Source organism: Mastigoproctus giganteus, chromosome 1 (assembly GCF_048544385.1).
Source record: "Mastigoproctus giganteus isolate SK-2022 chromosome 1, ASM4854438v1, whole genome shotgun sequence".
NCBI lineage: Eukaryota > Metazoa > Arthropoda > Arachnida > Uropygi > Thelyphonidae > Mastigoproctus > Mastigoproctus giganteus.
The window spans coordinates 55555728-55575602 of record NC_143575.1 but is presented as its reverse complement, the minus strand read 5'-3'; the positions used below and the strand labels follow the sequence as shown (position 1 = coordinate 55575602).

General features: G+C 38.7%; 1 protein-coding gene across 1 annotated transcript in view; it reads left to right on the top strand.

Annotated features, from left to right (window-relative positions):
* The window catches only part of LOC150090808 (uncharacterized), a 791939-nt gene that overhangs the window by 258961 nt on the left and 513103 nt on the right, over positions 1-19875 (top strand). Inside the window, exon 14 of the mRNA XM_090372970.1 lies at positions 13878-13922. Within this exon, the coding sequence (XP_090229096.1) occupies positions 13878-13922 (45 nt within the window). The remainder of the gene's footprint in view (positions 1-13877; positions 13923-19875) is intronic.

The window sequence follows — 19875 nt, the reverse complement described above, 5'->3', positions numbered from 1 at the left end:
CATGTTAAATTAATACACCAACCATTTAAATTAATATAGTTTAATATTTACAAAAATAATGATATTACAAAGTAATATCCATTATTTTTCTCTGTATAGCCTGTATAGCTCTCATGTGTTCCCCCTGTCTGGGGGAACACATGAGAGCTATACAGACCGCAGAGTTTAGCAAGTCCGCTATTGCTGAGCATTTTTGGGAAAAACAACACCAGGTCTTCCCAGAGAATGCTGTCATCCTTGATCGGGCACATAAATTCTGGGACCGCAAGTGGCTCGAGAGCTTGTGGTTTGTTTCATCTGAAAATAATACAATGAATAGAGATAGGGGTGTTTGGCTTCACCCCCTTTCCGAGGCTGTAATCCTCACAAAAGATGAGCGTTTCTGCCTTCCAGGCCCCTGAGCCACTTCCGGTTATGGTGCACACGAAGAATATACTGCTCATGTGTCTGGTCAACCACGTGTGCCGTGAACCTGATACTTAAGGATGTGTTGCTTAATGTGCTGTGTTGTTGAGAAAGGAGGCAGGTGCCCCCGAAAGCTACAATTGCACAGTTTTAACACTTTTAAGTATTTATATTTTATTGTATTCTAACTTTTTATTTTATTGTATTTTATTATAATGCATAGTAAGTCAGTCATTGTAACTAGATTACTTTGTAATATCCATTATTTTGTAAATATTAAACTATGTTAATTTAAACGGTTGGTGTATTAATTTAATATTGTGAACATACTGCTCCAGTTTGTACAATAGTCTTCCATATGCAACAGTATCAAAAGGTTTTTTGAAATCAAAGTATATGTTATCAAAATTATTTTTTGAAACCAGTTCCCTTGTGACCACATCATAGTATCCAATCAAATTGGTCAGACAAGACTTTCCCCCAACAAACCCATGTTTTGTCTGACGTAGCCGAGTGGTCAGGAGCGCGAGTGCCGTAGTACACGCTCTTTGAGTTGACCAGGGTTCAATGCCGTGACTGCTAAATATGATTAACATTTGTATTGATTGATTTATTGTAAACTCCACTGACCTGGTGGTCATGCCAGAGTATAAACAAGAACTTCAGTCTTGTCTGGATGATCATGCATAACTTCTTTTACCGGTGAATCCATTGTTTTTCCCGGAGCAGAAGTTAAACTAACAACAGGTCTGTAATTACTCATGTCGCTCTTTGATCCCCGGCCCCGAGTGCCAAGCGTTTCTAGTGATCAGGCGATATCTCTGCGATTTCTAAAGTGATAGTGATACACATTTATAGAGTTTAAAGAAAATTCTCTATTGTATATATATATAGTTGCTGAAAAGTATCAGCACAAAGGATCATAAGAAAGGAAAGACACCTTTCTTTTATTTATTTTCTAGTTCTACTAACTACTAATCAACTTCCGCTTGGTCACTAGGAGGCAGGTGGCACCGCTCCTGCCCCCTCGTGGTGGGAGCCGGAAACCTGGGAGGAAAAGCTCTCACTCCCAGGGCTAAAAGGAGCAAACATGAATGATCCAAATATCACAACCACAGATCCCAAAGATCTGACTCCTTTGAGTCGGAAAAATGAGGATAATGAGACAAATGTTACCAAAAGACAAAAAAAGGACATAACAATGTTTCATGCACCTACCTTTCTAGTCCTTCATTCAACATCAGAACAGAACAGCCATTGGGAAAACTGTCACCATTTGTAATCCAAAAATGTCTAGAAAGTGTAGGTGGAACACCAAAAAATGTCAAGAGATTGAAATCAGGTGACATTTTAGTCTAGACAGCCAATGCAAAACATGCAGAAAGACTGCTTCAGATGAGAACTTTTGGAGGGATCCCAGTAACAGTCTCTCCCCATAACAGCCTAAATACATCAAAAGGAGTAATTTCTGAATGGGACCTTATTAGTGTCTCAGAAGAAGAAATTAAAAATGAGCTAAAAGATCAAGGTGTCATTGCTGTGAGAAGGATTAATTTTACTAGAGATGGTATACTTACTCCAACTAGAAATTTGATACTGACCTTTAACACTCCCAAACCACCTACATCTTTAAAGGCCGGATATCTACATTGTAACATCAGACCATACATTCCGAATCCTCTCCGCTGCTTTAAATGCCAAAAGTATGGTCATTCACAAATGATATGCCGTGGAGTTCCTATCTGTTCCAACTGTGGATCTCAAGATCATACCAATCAGAACTGTCCAGCCGAGCAACCGAAGTGTCCAAACTGTAAGGGGGATCATTCCGCCTATTCTAAGAACTGCGAATTCTGGAAAAGAGAAAAGCAGATTCAATGATATAAAGTAGAACACTCCGTCACATACCAAGAAGTTAGAGAACTGTACTCCCGACTATTTTAAACAGACCTTCCTATGCACAGGTCATAAAGAATCGGCGTACAATAGAGACACAAACAGATTTCATGATTCCCTCAAATAAGTTTATTTCGGACTGGGCACGAGGTCTACTTATCACATCCCAGCCAAAACAAAGAGAGAAAGTCACAAACACACCACTATCTGTACCTCCCAATGCAAAACACTCAGAAACAAAAGCCACAGAAAAATGTAATATCATAAGCCAACGGAACAAATGGATATAGAAGTGACCAATCAAGCAGAGGAATCAGTACTAGAGATTTTTGCGGAAGAAGAGATGGATACCGGCAAACCATATTTTCCAAAGGAAAAACATAAACTTGAAAAGCTTAAAGCAACAGCTAAGAAACCGTCTGACACTTTCTCCAAAACCAAATAATGGGGATTATAATCCAATGGAACTGCAGAGGTTTCCGCACTAATATACATGATATATATGATCTGATTTCACAGCATACCCTGCTGTGTCTTTGCCTGCAAGAAACATCTCAGACCTCAAGACTTTCCCACAGTAAAGAACTATATCACATACCGTAAAGACAGAGTAACAGGCGGCACGACCCATGGTGGTGTGGCAATTTTGGTAAATTTACACATTCCTTCCCAAATTCTTCCACTAAACACAACCCTTGAGGCGGTTGCAGTACGCATAGCCATTAAATCTCTCATAACCAATATAACAATTTATGTTCCCCCAATAAACAACTTATATCTACCAAGAATTACAACAACAAGGCTTAGAAGATATATTAACTCAGTTACCTCCACCCTTCTGTATATTGGGAGACCTCAACGGACACAGTCCTGTGTGGGGAAACACAGCCGTAGACCGGAGAGGAAAACAGATCAAAAAATGGATAGAACAGAATGACTTAACCCTGTTGAATGATGGCACACATACATACACGCATCTTCCATCGGGAAACAACACAGCTATCGACCTATCATTATGCTCTCCAACATTATTTCCAATACTTGATTGGTCTGTACACAGAGATCCTCTCAGCAGCGATCACTATCCAGTAATCATTACCATGATATCAGGAACCATATGTCAGTCACGTAGAAATCCCAAATGGAAAGTAAATGAAGCAGATTGGGAAAAGTATAAATCCATTGCAAAATTAGATGCAGATATTATCAAGCAAAAACTGTTAGATGCAGTAGTACAATATGTAACAAATAAACTAATGCAAGCTGCTGAGCAGACTATTCCAAAAACATCACCACACCTTCCAACACATCCAAAATCATGGTGGAATGAAGAATGTTTACACGCTAAAAGAGAGAGAGAAATAAAGCCTGGAATAATTTCCGAAGATGTCCCACTACAGAGAACCTAGTATTATTCAAAAAGGCACGAGCGCGAGCCAGGTATGTTAGAAGAGCCAGTAGTAAAGCATCCTGGATAAAATTTGCATCCACTTTAACAAGTTCCACACCATCTCAAACTGTCTGGAATAAAATCAGCAAAATGAATGGCAGATACCAGATTAATCCACCTCCAATCCTAAACTGGAATGGACACCGCACAGTCTTCAGAAATAGCCAATGCACTGGACAAAACCTTTGCCAAAACATCAGCAACCACATCATATACTCCTAGTTTTCAAGTATACAAGGCAAGAATAGAAAAACACAAACTGAATTTTTCTACAAGAAATGATGAACAGTACACCTTCCGTTAACTTTTCATGAATTAAAAACAGCTCTGTCGCAGACAAAGCAAAGTGCTGTAGGACCACACCAAATTCACTACATGATGATAAAGGAACTTGACCACCAATCCTAAATGGCATTACTTGAACTTTTCAACAAAATATTTCTAGAAAACCAGTTTCCAGATAGTTGGCATCATGAAATAATTCTGGCTTTCCCAAAACCGGGAAAGGATCTTTCTAATCCACGCAACTACTGTCCAATTGCTTTAATAAGTTGCCTGGGCAAAGTTATGGAAAAAATCATCAACGCTCATTTAATGTGGTATTTGAACAGTAATAATCTTCTCGACCCGGCACAGCATGGTTTCAGGAAAAATCGCTCAACACTAGACCTACTTATAAAATTAGAAAACAGTATACGGAATGCCTTCATCCGAAAGGAACATCACGTCATGATCTGCTTTGATATAGAAAAAGCTTACGATACGGCATGGCGTTATGGAATCCTTCAAAACCTATACCTCCTTGGTTTACGTGGACATCTTCCTAAATATATCCAAAATTTCTTGCAACACAGGACATTCCAAGTTAGGCTCAGACAATCCTTTCAAAGGTTTTCATCCAAGAAGAAGGTGTGCCTCAGGGGTCTGTGCTTAGCACTACCCTTTTTTGCTATTAAAATAAATACAATAACCGAGCACATTCCAAGAATCGTTGACGCAGCTTTATACATTGATGATTTCCTATCACTCTCAGAAGTATAGAACGGCAGCTACAAGGAACAATAAACAAAATAAGCAAATGGGCTCAAACAAATGGCTTCCGGATTTCCATACAAAAAACTGCGTGTATACACTTCTGTAGAAAATGAAACCTACACCCTGATCCTGAATTGAAACTTGATGGACATATTATCCCAGTAGTACCAAGCATAAGATTCTTAGGACTTCTTTTGGATAAGAAACTAACATTCCTTGATCACATTAAACAACTCAGGCTTTCTTTCTTAAAGAAATTAAACATTCTCAAAGTTCTTTCCGCAACAACTTGGGGAGCAGATTGATATACACTTCTCACACTTTATCGATCTATAGTTCGTGCCAAACTAGTTTATGGAGCAGCTGTTTATGACTCAGCAAAACCAAGTGCTTTGAGATGGTTAGACCCCATACACCACAGTGCACTCTGTATAGCACTCGGAGCTTTTCAAACTTCACCTATACAAAGCCTTTATGCAGAAGCCCATGAACCTTCATTAGAGCTTAGACGACAGAACTTGTTATTGCACTATGCCGTCAAGATAAAATCTATCAGTGATCATCCAAATAGAGATTTTCTGTTTTCATATAACTGGGGAAACATATACCAAGCCCATCCACGGATGAATCGACCTGCCAACATCCATCTGAAAGATTTACTACTAAGCCGAGAGTTTGATTATGACAACGTAGCTACTGCAATTGCACAGACCATTCCACCATGGTGCATAGTTCAACCCATATATGATATGTATTTTCATACCCGGGGGAAAAACACTCTATCGAGAAAAAACTACCAGCAGTTATATGCAGCATACAAAGAACAATATCCACATCACACTTTCATATATACAGACGGGTCTAAATCAGAGACTTGTGTAGGAGCTGCAATTCATTTTGAGGATCGTACCTTCATCCAACAACTCCCAAAAGAATGCAGTATTTTTACGGCCGAATTACAAGCCATTTCAATGGCTATAAACCAAATCAAACATAAAGAGATAGCAAACAGCATTATTTTCACGGACTCGCTTAGCTCTATTACTGCCTTTCAGAACGCAAATACCAAAGGACACCCAATCCTACAACATATCCAATTTTCAGTATCAAAGCTATTACAAAGAAATCACAATATCAGATTCTGCTGTATCCCAGGCCACACAGGAATAACTGGAAACGAAAGAGCAGACAAAGCAGCAAAAGAAGTTTCCACATCTGATTATGCCTTTCACACAATGCCATATACAGATTACAAGTCCTTGATCTGACAAAGCAGTATAAAACAATGGGAACAACACTGGCTAGATCAGACTAACAACAAACTTAGTCTAATAAAAGAAACATGTTGACCGTTGCCTACTAGCTTCCGATCGAATAGACAGGAAGAAGTGATCCTCGCTCGATTGCGAATCGGGCATACACATATGAGACTCAATCTTACCTACTCAGAGGTGAAGACCTCCCCCTCAATGCCAAAACTGTGAAGTTCCGCTGACTATACATCACGTCATGGTGAACTGTCCAAAATTTCATAGAGAACGTCAAAGAGCCTTTCAATCAATAATGAATAAACAAAACAACCTAATGCTTAAAACAATTTTAGATGACCGGCAAATATTACCAAAGTTTTCTCCTTCCTTAAGTTAACTGGATACTTTCAAAACATATAAAATTAATAGTACACCTTTTATAGAGAAGCTACACAAATATATATATATATATATAGCAGAGTCTTGGTTCTGCCATAAACCACAAGGAAAGTGAAAAAATGCTGATATACGAAACTCTCCTACCTAGGCTAGGCGCATTATAGCCTAAGCTGCTCTTGCGCCAATAGCTTTCAAATAACAACAAATCTTTGATCCTCTTTATGAATTTGGGATACGTTTGCACACCTCCAGTCCATGGGGGATCTCTCCTGAGTCGAAGGTTGCTCTAATAATCATGGCTAAGGGTTTGCTTACTTTCTTTGCTGCCTCCTTTAATATAAATGGATAGATCCCATCCACCCCAGGTGCTTTTCTTATGTTAACTTGAACAATTTCTCCTCTACTTTGCTCTCAGTTATTACAGAATCATTTAGCTTCCTATTAGAGTTTAATAAGCTTCTGTCCTCCACTTCCCTGCAGAATTCCTATGTGCGAATGTATATCCAAAATACTCATTCAGTTTGTCAGGTATCCGAGCAGGATCATCAACAGTCAAACCTTCAATATCAAGTGGACCAACCTGATTCATCCCATTCCTTCTCGAGTTTATAAAAGTAAACAAGTTCATGCTGTATTTCTGAGCATCCTTTGCCAAATATCTCTCGTAATTTGCTTCTGCTTGCCTAACTTTCTTTGTGACTTGATTACAGACTAGCTTATATCTACCATAGGCTTCTGTGTTGCCTGATAATTTATATGCATCCGATGCATTTTTCTTCTCTGCCACGAGTCTCATTAGTTTGTGACATCCATTTAGGCTTAAACCTTGAACAGTATTTCTTATTTGGTATGAAAAGCCTTAGTAGCTTCTGTGATTAATTCCTTGAATGCTTCCCATTTAGAATTGGCTGATGGTACCATTTTAAATTTTTTACTGTGCAACCAACTGATGGTCCCACTGTATAGAACTTAAAAACTTTCTCAGATCGCTGTAGTCACCCTTACAAAAGCAAAAACTCTTTCCTTTACTCTCAATGGTAGTTACATCTTTATGTAAATCCCATATCAATGCACTGTGATTGCTGCCCATCTAGTTCTTTTTTTCTGCAGATTCTTAATGCATGAATAATCACTGATTTTAATCAGTTCAACAGTATTACTCCCTCTGGTTGCTTCTCTAATATACTGCTGTAGAAAACAGTCGTCCAACAAATCCACAAAAGCCTTGCTAGTGCATGAGTGACCAGCTCACAAGTTCCAGTCAATATCTGGAAAGGTAAATTTTCTAGTATATGACATTCTGATTTACTGGACCACTCTATTTCTCTGTACTGTTGTTCATTTTACTCATCTGAGTCGTTAGGTCCATAACACATGCCTACTCTCATTTTTGTTTCCCAGTGCTTATGTCGCACCAAACCGATTCAACACTGAACTAGCCACCCATGTCAACTGGATGCACTGCCTTGGATTTTATGTTCCTTCTTAACTAAGAGCATAACTCTTCTCGGCGCCTCCATAGCCAGGTGGGCAGGAGCAGCAGTGCATAGCACACGCTTCTTGATTTGACCAGGGTTCGAGCCCGTGACCACTAAACACGGAGGATGTGGAAAGGTCAGGGAATGACCACCGCATATCCCCGGAGCAATGTGGCCTTAGTTGCTAATGTTCCTAAAAACCAAATAACAAACAATAACTCTTCTCCCATCCTATCCTGTCTGTCTTTTCTGTACACATTGTACTCTCCATATTCAAATTCTGCATCCCTTATATCTGTGACACGTCATCTCTGGTATCCCAACAATGCCTACATTTGATGTCTTGACCAGTAAATTTATCCATCAGATTTATTTACTGTGCTTCTAACATTGGTTTGCATGCAAGTACACATGCACCTGATCTTAATCTTCATTACCCTAACACAGCCCATGTATTTACTTGTTATAAGATGATGCTCTGCAGTCCTTGAAATCCCTGGCACTTTGCTTTCCAGGCTGCTGCTCGTTCCAGTAAGAACAGTACAAGAAACGCTTTCACCCGTGCCTGTGGCTGTTGTTAATGTATTAACCCCATTAGCCTTGCACAATCTCTCCAGGACCGATTTAGTTGACAAGGCTCTCATCAAGTACTACCTTCTGTCTTCTCCTGGCAGAATTGCAGACACTTTCAAATTGAACTCTAACTTGTGACTTTTTTCATCATTGTCCTGTATTTGTTAATTAAGTCTGCAGATCTCCTACTCTTAATGTCATTAGTGTCAATGTGTACAACAATGTGAGTGATAAGATGGGATTAAGTTTTATAAGAGAAATGCTCTTATCCAACCCTAAGAAAGAACATTTAAGAATCTGCGGGCTGTAGTTATTGTCTGAGTAGATTTAGTGTTTTTGTAGACCACACATGTCAAATGAAGGTAGAAATGTTCTGTGCTGTCATAAGCAAAACTGTGGATATAATATCAAGGCTGGGAAGATGATCATTTCATATACCAGGGGAAAAGAGTATGTATAAGAGGATACCTTTCAGCCTGTTAAATGTGTACAGTAGTTTTTTGAATTTTTCCCAACTTTTCCAAGGAATTTGTTCAGCAGTGCCTTTTGCATTAAAACTAAAGTAATCCATACTGTGATTATTACTCATTTGGAAGGGATTGAGATGGGGTAAGGATTGGTAGTTAATGGAGATCCTCATTAACTGGAAAAAGTTGAATTAAGGGCAGTAGGATGATGATTGGATGACAGTGCTTTCTCTGTCTCTTTTAGGAATTGTCTGGATATTAGTACCTAAGATCTCTCACCTTATGAAGTGTACTGATTGCTACCCAGTAGTAATTGGTTCATCCATACCTAAACTTATGGATAAGTCGATGTTACAGGTAGTATTCCTAGATTATAAATTTTAATAATAATTGGAATAATAATAATAAGTTTCTTGAATCTAGATGACTCATACATAAAAATCAGTATGGATTTCAAAGAAACAGAACTGTTTTAGACTTAATGACTAATTTAGAATCAAATATCAGAAATGCTCTTGTTAGAAATAAACATTAATTATGGTCGGCTTGGATATGGAAAAAGCCTTTGACACACTTGGCAGCTTGGTAATCTAAGAGATCTCCATGCCTTTGGACTGTGACGCAGGCTTCCCTTAATTTATTCAAATTTCCTAAAGGACAGAACCTTTCAGGTTCATTATCAGAATAGAATGCTCTCTCTCAAATGCATGTACAGGAGGATGTTTGTTTGTTATTTGGTTTTTAGGAGCATTAGCAACTAAGGCCATATTGCTCCGGGGATATGCGGTGGTCATTCCTTGACCTTTCCGCATCCTCCATATTTGGTGGTCACGGGCTCGAACCCCGGTCTAATCAAGAAGCCAGTGCTACGCACTGCCGCTCCTGCCCACCTGGCTACGGAGGCATGTACAGGAGGAAGGCATTCCCCAAGGATCAGTATTAAGTGCCACATTGTTTTCAATAAGAATCAGTAACATCATGCAGACAACCTAATGATTTCATATCAAGAAAAAATTATGAATTCCATTGAGAGATAGCTTCAGATCGCAATCAACAAAATTAAGCTCTGGACATCCCATAATGGCTATCGATTGTCAGCACAGAATCTGCCTGTATTTGTTTTTGTAAAAAACAAGTTACACCCTGAACCTGAACTACAGTTCAAACTCAATCTCATTCCACTTTCCAGCAGTATCTTAGGTTTTTTACTGGACAGTAAATTTAACTTTAAACAACACATCACATATTTAAGAGCAATTTGTATGAAAAAAAAAAAAAAAGTATCCTCAGAGTGCTATCTGCAACAATATGGGGCATGGATCAATACACCCTCCTTCATTTATATCAGTCTTTAATCAGATCCCACCTATATTACGGTTCATCCATCTATGATTCTGCCAGAAAAGTGACTTATCTGACTTGATACTATCCATCACAGTGAGCTAAGGATTGTCCTAGTAGCATCCAGAACATCTCCTGTTCACAGTTTGCATAACGAAGCACATGAACCTCATCTCTATCTTTGGAGGAAAATGTTGTTACTTAGCTATTCAGAAAAAAATGAAGTCTTCTGTTTCTTCCCATTTGGCAATATCTTTTTGAGCTAGAGTGGACCATCTTTTACAGCAGTAAACCCAACAAAAACAAACTGATTAGAATTAGGCTACAAGACTTAATAGAATACTGGAATTTACAAATGAATAATATTTTTCAAGAAACAAATACATGCGACCCTCCATGGTCAGAGTGCACTCCAGATTGCAGTAACTCATTTCAACAATGGGAAAAACAACAAGCAGAAAGTGTGACCATCAGGAAACTCCATACAGCTGCCAATTCACAGTGTTGCCAAATATATAATGATGGCTCAAAAACAGAAACATCAGTAAGTGCAGCAGCAATTTATTCAATCTTTTTTGTCTCTGTGTGTCTTCCTTCTAGTAGCCTGAAGTGTCTGTTCTGCAAAATTATATGCAATTAAGATAGCCCTAGATCAAGTGAATAATCTGTCCAACAAACAAACTATGATTTATACATATTCCTTGAGTGCAGTAGCAGCATTGCAGCGTATGAGGTGTTACCCAAAAGCTCCTGAAATGTATTTATAAAATAAATTAGACTCACTGTAGGTCTTATTCACCACTGTCACCTTCAAAGTAGTCCCCTTTAGAGCGTAAACACCGTTCCCAGTGTTTCTCCCATGATTTGAATACGTCCCAAAAGTACTTCTTTGTCATAGTGTTCAGCACTGCCTGCGATTTGGTTTGGGTATCCGCTACGCTGTCAAATCTTCTCCCCTTCAGCTTGATTTTCATTCTCGGAAAGAGGAAGAAGTTGCAGGGGCTAAATCTGCTGAATGGGGGGGGGGGGAATGATTGTCATGTTGTTGGATGCCAAAAACTGTGCCGCAGCGAGAGATGTGTTGGCCTGCATGTTGTCATGAGGAAGGACCCTTCTTTGTGCACCACTTCTCTGAATGCTTCCTCCTGATCGCTTCCCTTAACTGCCTCAGAACAGCATTACAGTTTGACCAGGAGGGATGCATTCCTTATGGAATATCCTGTCAAGTCCAAAAAACAGATCAACATGGACTTCACATTGCCCCTCACTTGTCGGGCTTTCTTTGGTTGGGGCAAAGATGGGCTCTTCCACTGGGATGATTTTTGCTTGGAATTGTATATCTGGAAGGTTAAAATCCCCCATTATAAGACATTCTGATTTACTGCCCACTCTATTTCTCTGCGCAATTGTTCATTATACTCATCAGATTTATTAGGCCTATAACACACACCTACTCTCATTTTCTCTTTCCCAGTACTTATTTCACACCACACTGACTCAACATTGCATTGTCCACCAATGTCAATTGGATGCTCTTCCTTAGATTTTATGTTTATTAACTAACATCATAACCCCTCTTCCCTTCCTGTCCGTCTATCCTTTCTGTATGCATTATGCTCCCCAAATTCCAATTCTACACTGCTTATATCTGTGTGACACCACGTCTCTGATATCTCAACAATATCTGCCTTTGATGTCTTTACCAGCACTTCAAACTCATCAAATTTATTAACTACACTTCTAGCATTAGTGTACATGCAATATACATGCACCTGTTCCTTCTCTTAGTTACTCTAACACAGCCCATGTATTTACTTGTTCTTCAATGGCTCCCAGCAGTCCTAGAAATCCCTAGCACCTTGCTTTCTAGGCTGCTGCTCATTCTAATAGAAGCAGTGCGAGAATCACTTTCACCTCTACCTGCGGCCACTGTTAATCTTTTAGTCTGTGAATCTCCCAAGCTAGCAGTTTTCCGACCCATCTAACACTGCCTTGATAGCATCAGAAATATTCTTGCACCCTTTTTATTTAAGTTTACCCCATCCCTGTAGAAGCAGTCTCTCTTTTTAACAAGCACAGACCATGTGGAAAAAAATTTTATCCTATGAGCCTTGCACAATTTCTCCAGGGCGGAATTGATTGACAAGGCTCTTGTCATATACTCCCTCCTAACATGTCTGCGCAGAATTGCAGACACTTTCATATTTAACCCTAATTCGCAACTTTTTTCAACATTGATCTGTACTTGTTAAGTAAATCTGCAGATCTCTTACTCTTGAAGTCATTGGTGCCCATGTGTACAACAATATCACCTTTTTTACCCTTATAAGTTGATATCTGCTGTGCAACGTCATCAACTTTTGCCCCTGGCAGACATACCCTGGTCCTGTTTCAACTATACTTTTTGTGTAATATATTCCCTGTCTCCCTGACAGGGAATATATTACAACAATAATTATTTCCCCAACAATAACTATTTCCTGTGGGACCAGTGCATTCTACCTTGGAGATTGCTGCTCTGTTACCTGATGGATAGGAGTGAGCTCTGGTGTTGAGTAGGGCAGCTGAGAGCTTGATGGATCCCTCATATTAATTTCTTCAAGGGCATCCACCCTACACCTCAAACTCTCATATATGCCCATCAGAACACTGAGTTGGCATGTATTCATACATAAGCCAATTGAAAAAAGTATGGTTCTGTTCAACACTGCTTAATCTCATCTGTTTTAGTGCCTTTTAATAGCAGCCCTCCCTGTAGCAGCACGTTTTATATGTCAGCAACAACTCCAATGTTTCTTTCATTTTGTATCCAGATATAAAAAGGCTTCAGTGCAACAATATATAAATCATGCATTTGACAAGTGTCTTCAGTAGCTTTTTTTGTTGTTATTTAGTTTTTAGGAGCATTAGCAACTAAGGCCATATTGCTCCGGGATATGCGGTTGTCATTCCCTGACCTTTCCGCATCCTCCGTATTTGGTGGTGATGGGCTTGAACCCCGGTCTAATCAAGAAACGTGTGCTACGCACTGCTGCTCCTTCCCACCTGGCTACGGAGGCGCCTTCTTCAGTAGCTGATGGCTTTTTCATAGATATAATGTATACTCTATGTCATATATTTTATGTACGCATTTATGTTTGAAATAGTCAGTATAATATGCATTCCCCTGTTTTATATCTTCAGTTTGAAGTTAGAATGTACATAACTAAATATTTACAACATGGAGAATTTACAGCACAACAATTAAGGAAATCATAGAAGAGGCAGATTTATAGTCATTCTGTGATGGAATGTAGAGAAGGAAACATAATTTGGAGGCTAAGGAATTACAGATTTTTACAGCCATGTTTGTGGAAACAAAATGTTTTTATAATATATTACTTGTAACTAGATTACACCATTTCTTCTGTAAGAACAGCAACATTTACAAAATTAAAACATTAATACTTCATAAAATAGTTTTTAATTAGAAAATCTTTCACTCAAAATCAAAAGCAAAATTTAAATGTGACTAATTTAAACTGTTTCTTGTAATGTTTCTTGCTAATTATGTATTTTAATAATGTTTCTGAATTAATTACAGGGATCTCAAGGTTCAGCTGGAAAACTAGGCATTGCTGGTCCAATGGTAAATTATTCTTTCCTCTGTATTTTATATTTAAGTATCTGGAATAATTGTTAACTAAGCATTAACTGTGTTTTTTGATATTGGGAAAAAAAAAAAAAAACTTCCATTGTCAAAGACATATTAATATCTTATATATATTAAGATTTTTAATGAACTGGTTGCACTGTAACTAAAATTTCACTAATTAACTGGAATCTACAATAAAATATATACAGGGTGATTCACTACCAGTGCGACAAACTTGCAGGAGGTGTAGGGGGAACAAAGATGAAATCGGAATCATATAGCATTGCAGGGTCCGAAATGCCTTCGTCATGTGGTAGAGGACGTTGAACGGGAGGTTGCATGAACAGCGATCCTGCTGGAAGTCAGCATTTGCGAACCGGTTCCTGAGGCAGTAGGGTGGACGAGTATTCAAACGTTGAACTGGCCGACATGCACCTCGCGTATGGAGCTGCGGACTGCAATGGGCGCGCCGCTCTGTGCCCGTTCTGTGCACGCCGCTCTGTGCACACATGCAAAAATCATACAATTTTCGCATGTGTGCACAGAAGGTTACGTGAGACTGGTTGTTTCACGAGAGGTACATGAATCGAGAGCGAACGACGAGGACACCAGACAATGAGGAGAATGTCCTATGTCTTGCAGAAGGCAATCCGAGCGATAGGCCAACGATTGGGTATTTCCCAATCCACTGTATGGAGGATACTGTCAACAAACCAAATGAGTTCATACCATCTGCAACGCTTCCAATCATTGGAGCCTGCAGATTATCCATTCCGGAGGACTTTTGCTACCTGGTTTCTTCAACAGAGTGCGGCAGACAACGCATTTGCTGTGTCCGTATTGTTCACAGATGAGGCAAGTTTCACAAGAGAGAGACAACCTTCAATCAACATAATGCCCATTTGTGGGCTTTAGAGAACCCCCATGGTATGCGAACACATGCAACTCAACGCCGTTTCATTGTCAATGTTTGGGCCGGCATTGTTGGAGACCACCTCATTGGACCGTACTTTCTGCCCCCTCATCTGGACAGTAGGGCATACTTGATCTTTCTACAGCAAGTCCTGCCCAAACTTATTGAAGAAGCACATGTTCCTCAGTTGTTGTGCCGCTCAATGTGGTTCCAGCATGATGGGGCTCCCCCACATTACACCAGTGACGTCTGCCAACACCTAAACGTTACATTTGGACAGCATTGGATAGGTCGTAGTGGTCCGGTTCATTGGCCTGCTAGATCGCCGGACCTATCATGCCTGGACCTCTTCTGCTGGGGTCAAATGAAGACATTGGTGTACGAGACCCCCTGTTGATTCAGTTGAAGACCTCGTTGCTCGCATCTCTGTAGCTGCCGGAGCGATTTGAGACACGCCAGGAATCTTCCAGAATGTTAGGGATTCCATGCGGCGGCGCTGTGAAGCCTGTGTGACTGCTTCTGGTCGAACTTTCGAACACCTTCTGTAGCATGGCTTTTTGCCAATGTAAAATTTGTTGCTGTTTCTGTTCTTTTTCTTTTCTTCTTTGTTCACGCGACCACCCGCATTACGAAGGCATTTCAGACCCTGCAATGCTATGTGATTTCGATTCGTCTTTGTGCCCCCTACACCTCCTGCAAGCTTGTCGCACTGGTAGTGAATCACCCTGTATATATATTAAAAACAACAACATAAAAATGGACATATAAAATCACTATTTACAATAAAATGCAACTATTATATAATTAAAAATTGTGTACCACTAAAACGAAATAGATACCATGACATAAGCAGCTTTTCAAAAATATGTATCGGCTATTAATCTTTGTATGACAGTCTCTTGAGTACTGGTGCAGAATAACGTGATCTTGTGGTGATCTGGAAATAGTTGACATTCTCATCATGCTACTGCATGAACCAACAATATGTTCTTCCCCACACCATCCTCATTCATGTTCATCATCAATCACTGTGTCATTTCACAATATGTGTGACTCAAATACAGGGCAGGTGCAAACTCACCTTATTTCTGTTTAGGACTTGCTTTGTGCTGTGAATTTGGGTTGCCTCTAACTATCAGTAACATTTCTGGTCACTTTCATATCCAATAATTACATGATACCCTTCCTGCCATATATGTTCAGCTACTGCTGATCTAAAGTTTGCAACATACCCTGATGATCCTAGACCTAAATCTGTATAGCAGACAACCTGAGCTCTAACTTGATTATCTAAAACAACTATATATCAACTTAGTTTTAGATAAAGTCATGATTTTAAATTCTGAATATTTGGTAACAAGCTATATCAGTTTGTCCAAGCACACGATTTGTAAAAAATAGAGTCAGATATAGCATAATTGTAGAATATAAATTTATATCATTAGTATAAATAGAAATTCGGATGCATGAAACCTGAAACATTATTGAAAAGTTAGCATTAGCAGTGGCATGTGATGTAAGAAAGCAAGCATTCACTTCAAACATTTTTCTAGTTCAGCCTTGAATTTATTTAAGGTGTCAATTTGCACAACAACAACAAATGGAAGCTTGTTCCAGCAATCAACCACCTGCTGGCTAAAGGCAAATTTCCACACATCTATGTCTTTTTTCAATTTGAATTTATGTCCCCTTAGAAGCAGAATTTGAACATAAGGAAGAATCCCAGCAGCATTGAACTTGTTCAAACTATTCAAGGCCTTATACACCTCAATCAGGTCACCTCGCAAGTGTGTAGTCTCCAGATACTGCAATTTTCAGAATTTAAGTCTATCTTGGTAACAGCAACCCTTTTGTTTCACTCACAAATCTCGTTGCCTCTGTACTTGTTCTAGCAGCTCTACATCTTTCCTAAAATGAGGCCTCCAGACCTGTATGCAGTACTCAAGGTGTGGTCTGACAATTTCCTTATACAAGGGGATAATCACCTCCTTATTCCTGCTAGAAAAATTCCTATATATCATTGACTTGATCCCATGAGCTACTCTTGAAGCCTGTCTGCACTGCTCAGAAAACTTCATATCTGACTGCACAATTATCCCCAGGTTTTTTATATTCTCCACTACCCTGAGTGTAGTATGTACAGTTGGTATTTCTGGGGTTACGGCTACCCATATGCAGCACTTTGCCTTTGTCAATGTTAAACTTCAGTTGCCACCTCTCAGCCCATCTGCTCAGGTTTTCTAGATCCTGTTGCTGTAGCATACTGTCATTAACAACACTGCCAACCTTTGTATTGTCTGCAAACTTGGACATTAAGTCTGATATACCTTTATGAATATATGATTGGTAAATACAGAAAACAACAATGGGCCCAACACAGACCCGGGGAGCTCTTCTAAAAACATCCATGAAGAGCAGTGTCCATTGATTACCACTTTCTGTCTTGTCCCACTCAACCATCCTTTTATCCATTGTAGCAGCTTTCCTTTAATGCCATGCTACTCCAACTTGCACAGTAGCCTTCCATGTGCAACAGTATCAAAAGCTTTCCTAAAATCCAAGTGTATGGCATCCAGTTCCTTTGTGACCACAGCATAGTATCCAGTCAATTTGGTCGGACAAGATTTCCCTTAAACCCATGCTGTGTCTGAATTATAACTGAAGTCTTGTCTAGATTATCCTGCAGTGCTTATCTAACCAGTGATTCTATTATTTTCCCCAAATAATTGATATATATACATTAAAATGTAAAGACAATGAGATAAGCCTTGAATAACTTAAAATAGGATCTCTGACTTCATGAAATTTTAATTTAGGCATTATTTTGGCCTGTTAGTTATTTTTGTGCAAACTTAAAAAATCATGGAAACGTATTTTGCATCCCATAGGAATAAATGGAGGTATCGTGAACATATGGTAATGTGAACCCAATAACAAATTGTTTTCTTTGGTAATTTGTTCCAAGACCTCGGAAGTTGAAATTTTCGCTATGTAACTAAGTTATTTATCTCTCTAAAAGGTTATTTTTATAATGAAATGGCACTACACTTCCATCATTATCATATGTTCTGTTATCATATGAAGGCACATATGAACATATTATCATATGTTCATATGTGCCTTTGTGATATTTTTCTAAAGCATATTTCTGGAGGTCATAAAACAGTAAAAACAATTTGCATTTTCTGGTTTATTGGGCTTTTCTGTTAGTCCATCTAATTATAACCAGGCAGAATTCGATCTTATTGCATTTGCAATAATCCCAGTAACTGGAATTGTGTGGGTTTTTGTGTTATTATGGTGAAATGTGTTCCCCCTTCACTGAAATCTTCAATCATATAAAAAGCATAAATAAAATTTCAGAATCTTCTCTTCATTCCTATTTACTTATTAGAATTGTGAAAGGAAAGGGACCAATGGAAAGTGCAAGTGGTGGTAGTGCCAGGAAACGAAACAAAATTGATTTAGAAATGAAGATGATTAATTAAAAAGTACAAAGCAGGACAAGGTTTGTCATCTTTTGCACAGAATTAGGTCCCGCTGCTTCAACAGTGAATACTATTTTAAGGGACAGTGCACATATAAAAGAACGTGTTAAAGGATCAATGTATTTCACACCGGGGCCAGTCTGCCCTCACTGATCACAAAACAACGTTCAGGTGCTATATCGAAGATGGAAAAGCTATTAATAATATGGATGGAAAATCAGATTCAGAAGCAGTTGCCACAAGAAGTATTTATGAAGATAACGATAAGTACGGGAAATCCCAAGCCAAGTTCATGGCAAGCAACGGATGGTTTAATAGGTTCAAGCATCATGTTGGTTCCCAAAACATTAAAGTATGCGGTGAAGGCGCTAGTGCCCATTCTGCAGCTGCAGAAAAATTTTGTGATGTGTTGGAAAAACTCCCTTCTAAATCTCCACAGCCCTCAACTTCCACAGCAGCGTGCTTATCAGCTGGAGAGTTAACTCTGGCAACGATACTCGAATGGTAAAACTCCTGACATTATGCCTGTCTCCTCTCTCTTTATGGAATTTTATAATTTTGGAATTTTTGTAATTTTGTACACTTTTTGTCATTTTTCCTGCAATGAGAAAAAAAAAAAAAAAAATTTAATAATTCTATTTACATGTTCGTCGAACATTTCTTTTTTGCTTCTATCAAATTCAGCATGCTTAGTTGCGAGTACGGAATTTCCCTAAATGCTTATTTAGGGAAATTCCGACTTATGTAGCATTCCACGGAACACAACCCTTACGTTAATTGGGGAGTGGCTGTAATTATAATTGTGTTCTAATTAATACATGAGAAGTATATTTGCCAAAAAAAAGTTTTCCTGATCCAGATACAGCCTGGGTTTGCAGCACTATTTTAGTGTTAAAATGATTTCTGAGATGCATGTTTTCATCTTATGTGATGATTTACAAGAACATGTTAATCACACAATGCAAGAGATAGTTGTAGTCGGTAGTTATAACCTGAGTATAAGTAACCTAGACTGTAGACTAACCTTTAGTATGAAATTTATACATAATATCTGGTTATGATTCCTTTTCAGAAGGGTGATAAACTAGTAATTCTGTTCATCCAAAAGTTTTACTAAGGTAATTTAATGAAGAAAGATGCTTGGGTTCTTTTTCCGAGTTTTTCTTGCTTGATGAATTTGGCAGCTTGGTCAAAACATTTGAAACAATTAGCTTACTACTTTGGAGTGACAGACTGTGTAACAGAGATTTATGAATTTAAAGAGGAACAAAAAAGTGGCATGACTAATTCTGTCTATGCAGTACCTTTACAGTTTGAGAGTATTCAACTAAGAAATTGTGTGGGTGATGGATTCTTTTTCAGGCTAATACTCTCTGAGGGAATTACCAAGTAAAAGAATGTTTTTCACTTAAGTTGAGGAATTTAAATAGGAATTCAAAACAGCTATCCAGAATAAACATAGCCCAGTGTAGGGGGGTGGTTTCAAATTGGATTCTGGGATTTGAATCATAATATCTCAATAAAACATTTTACCAGGTTTATATTA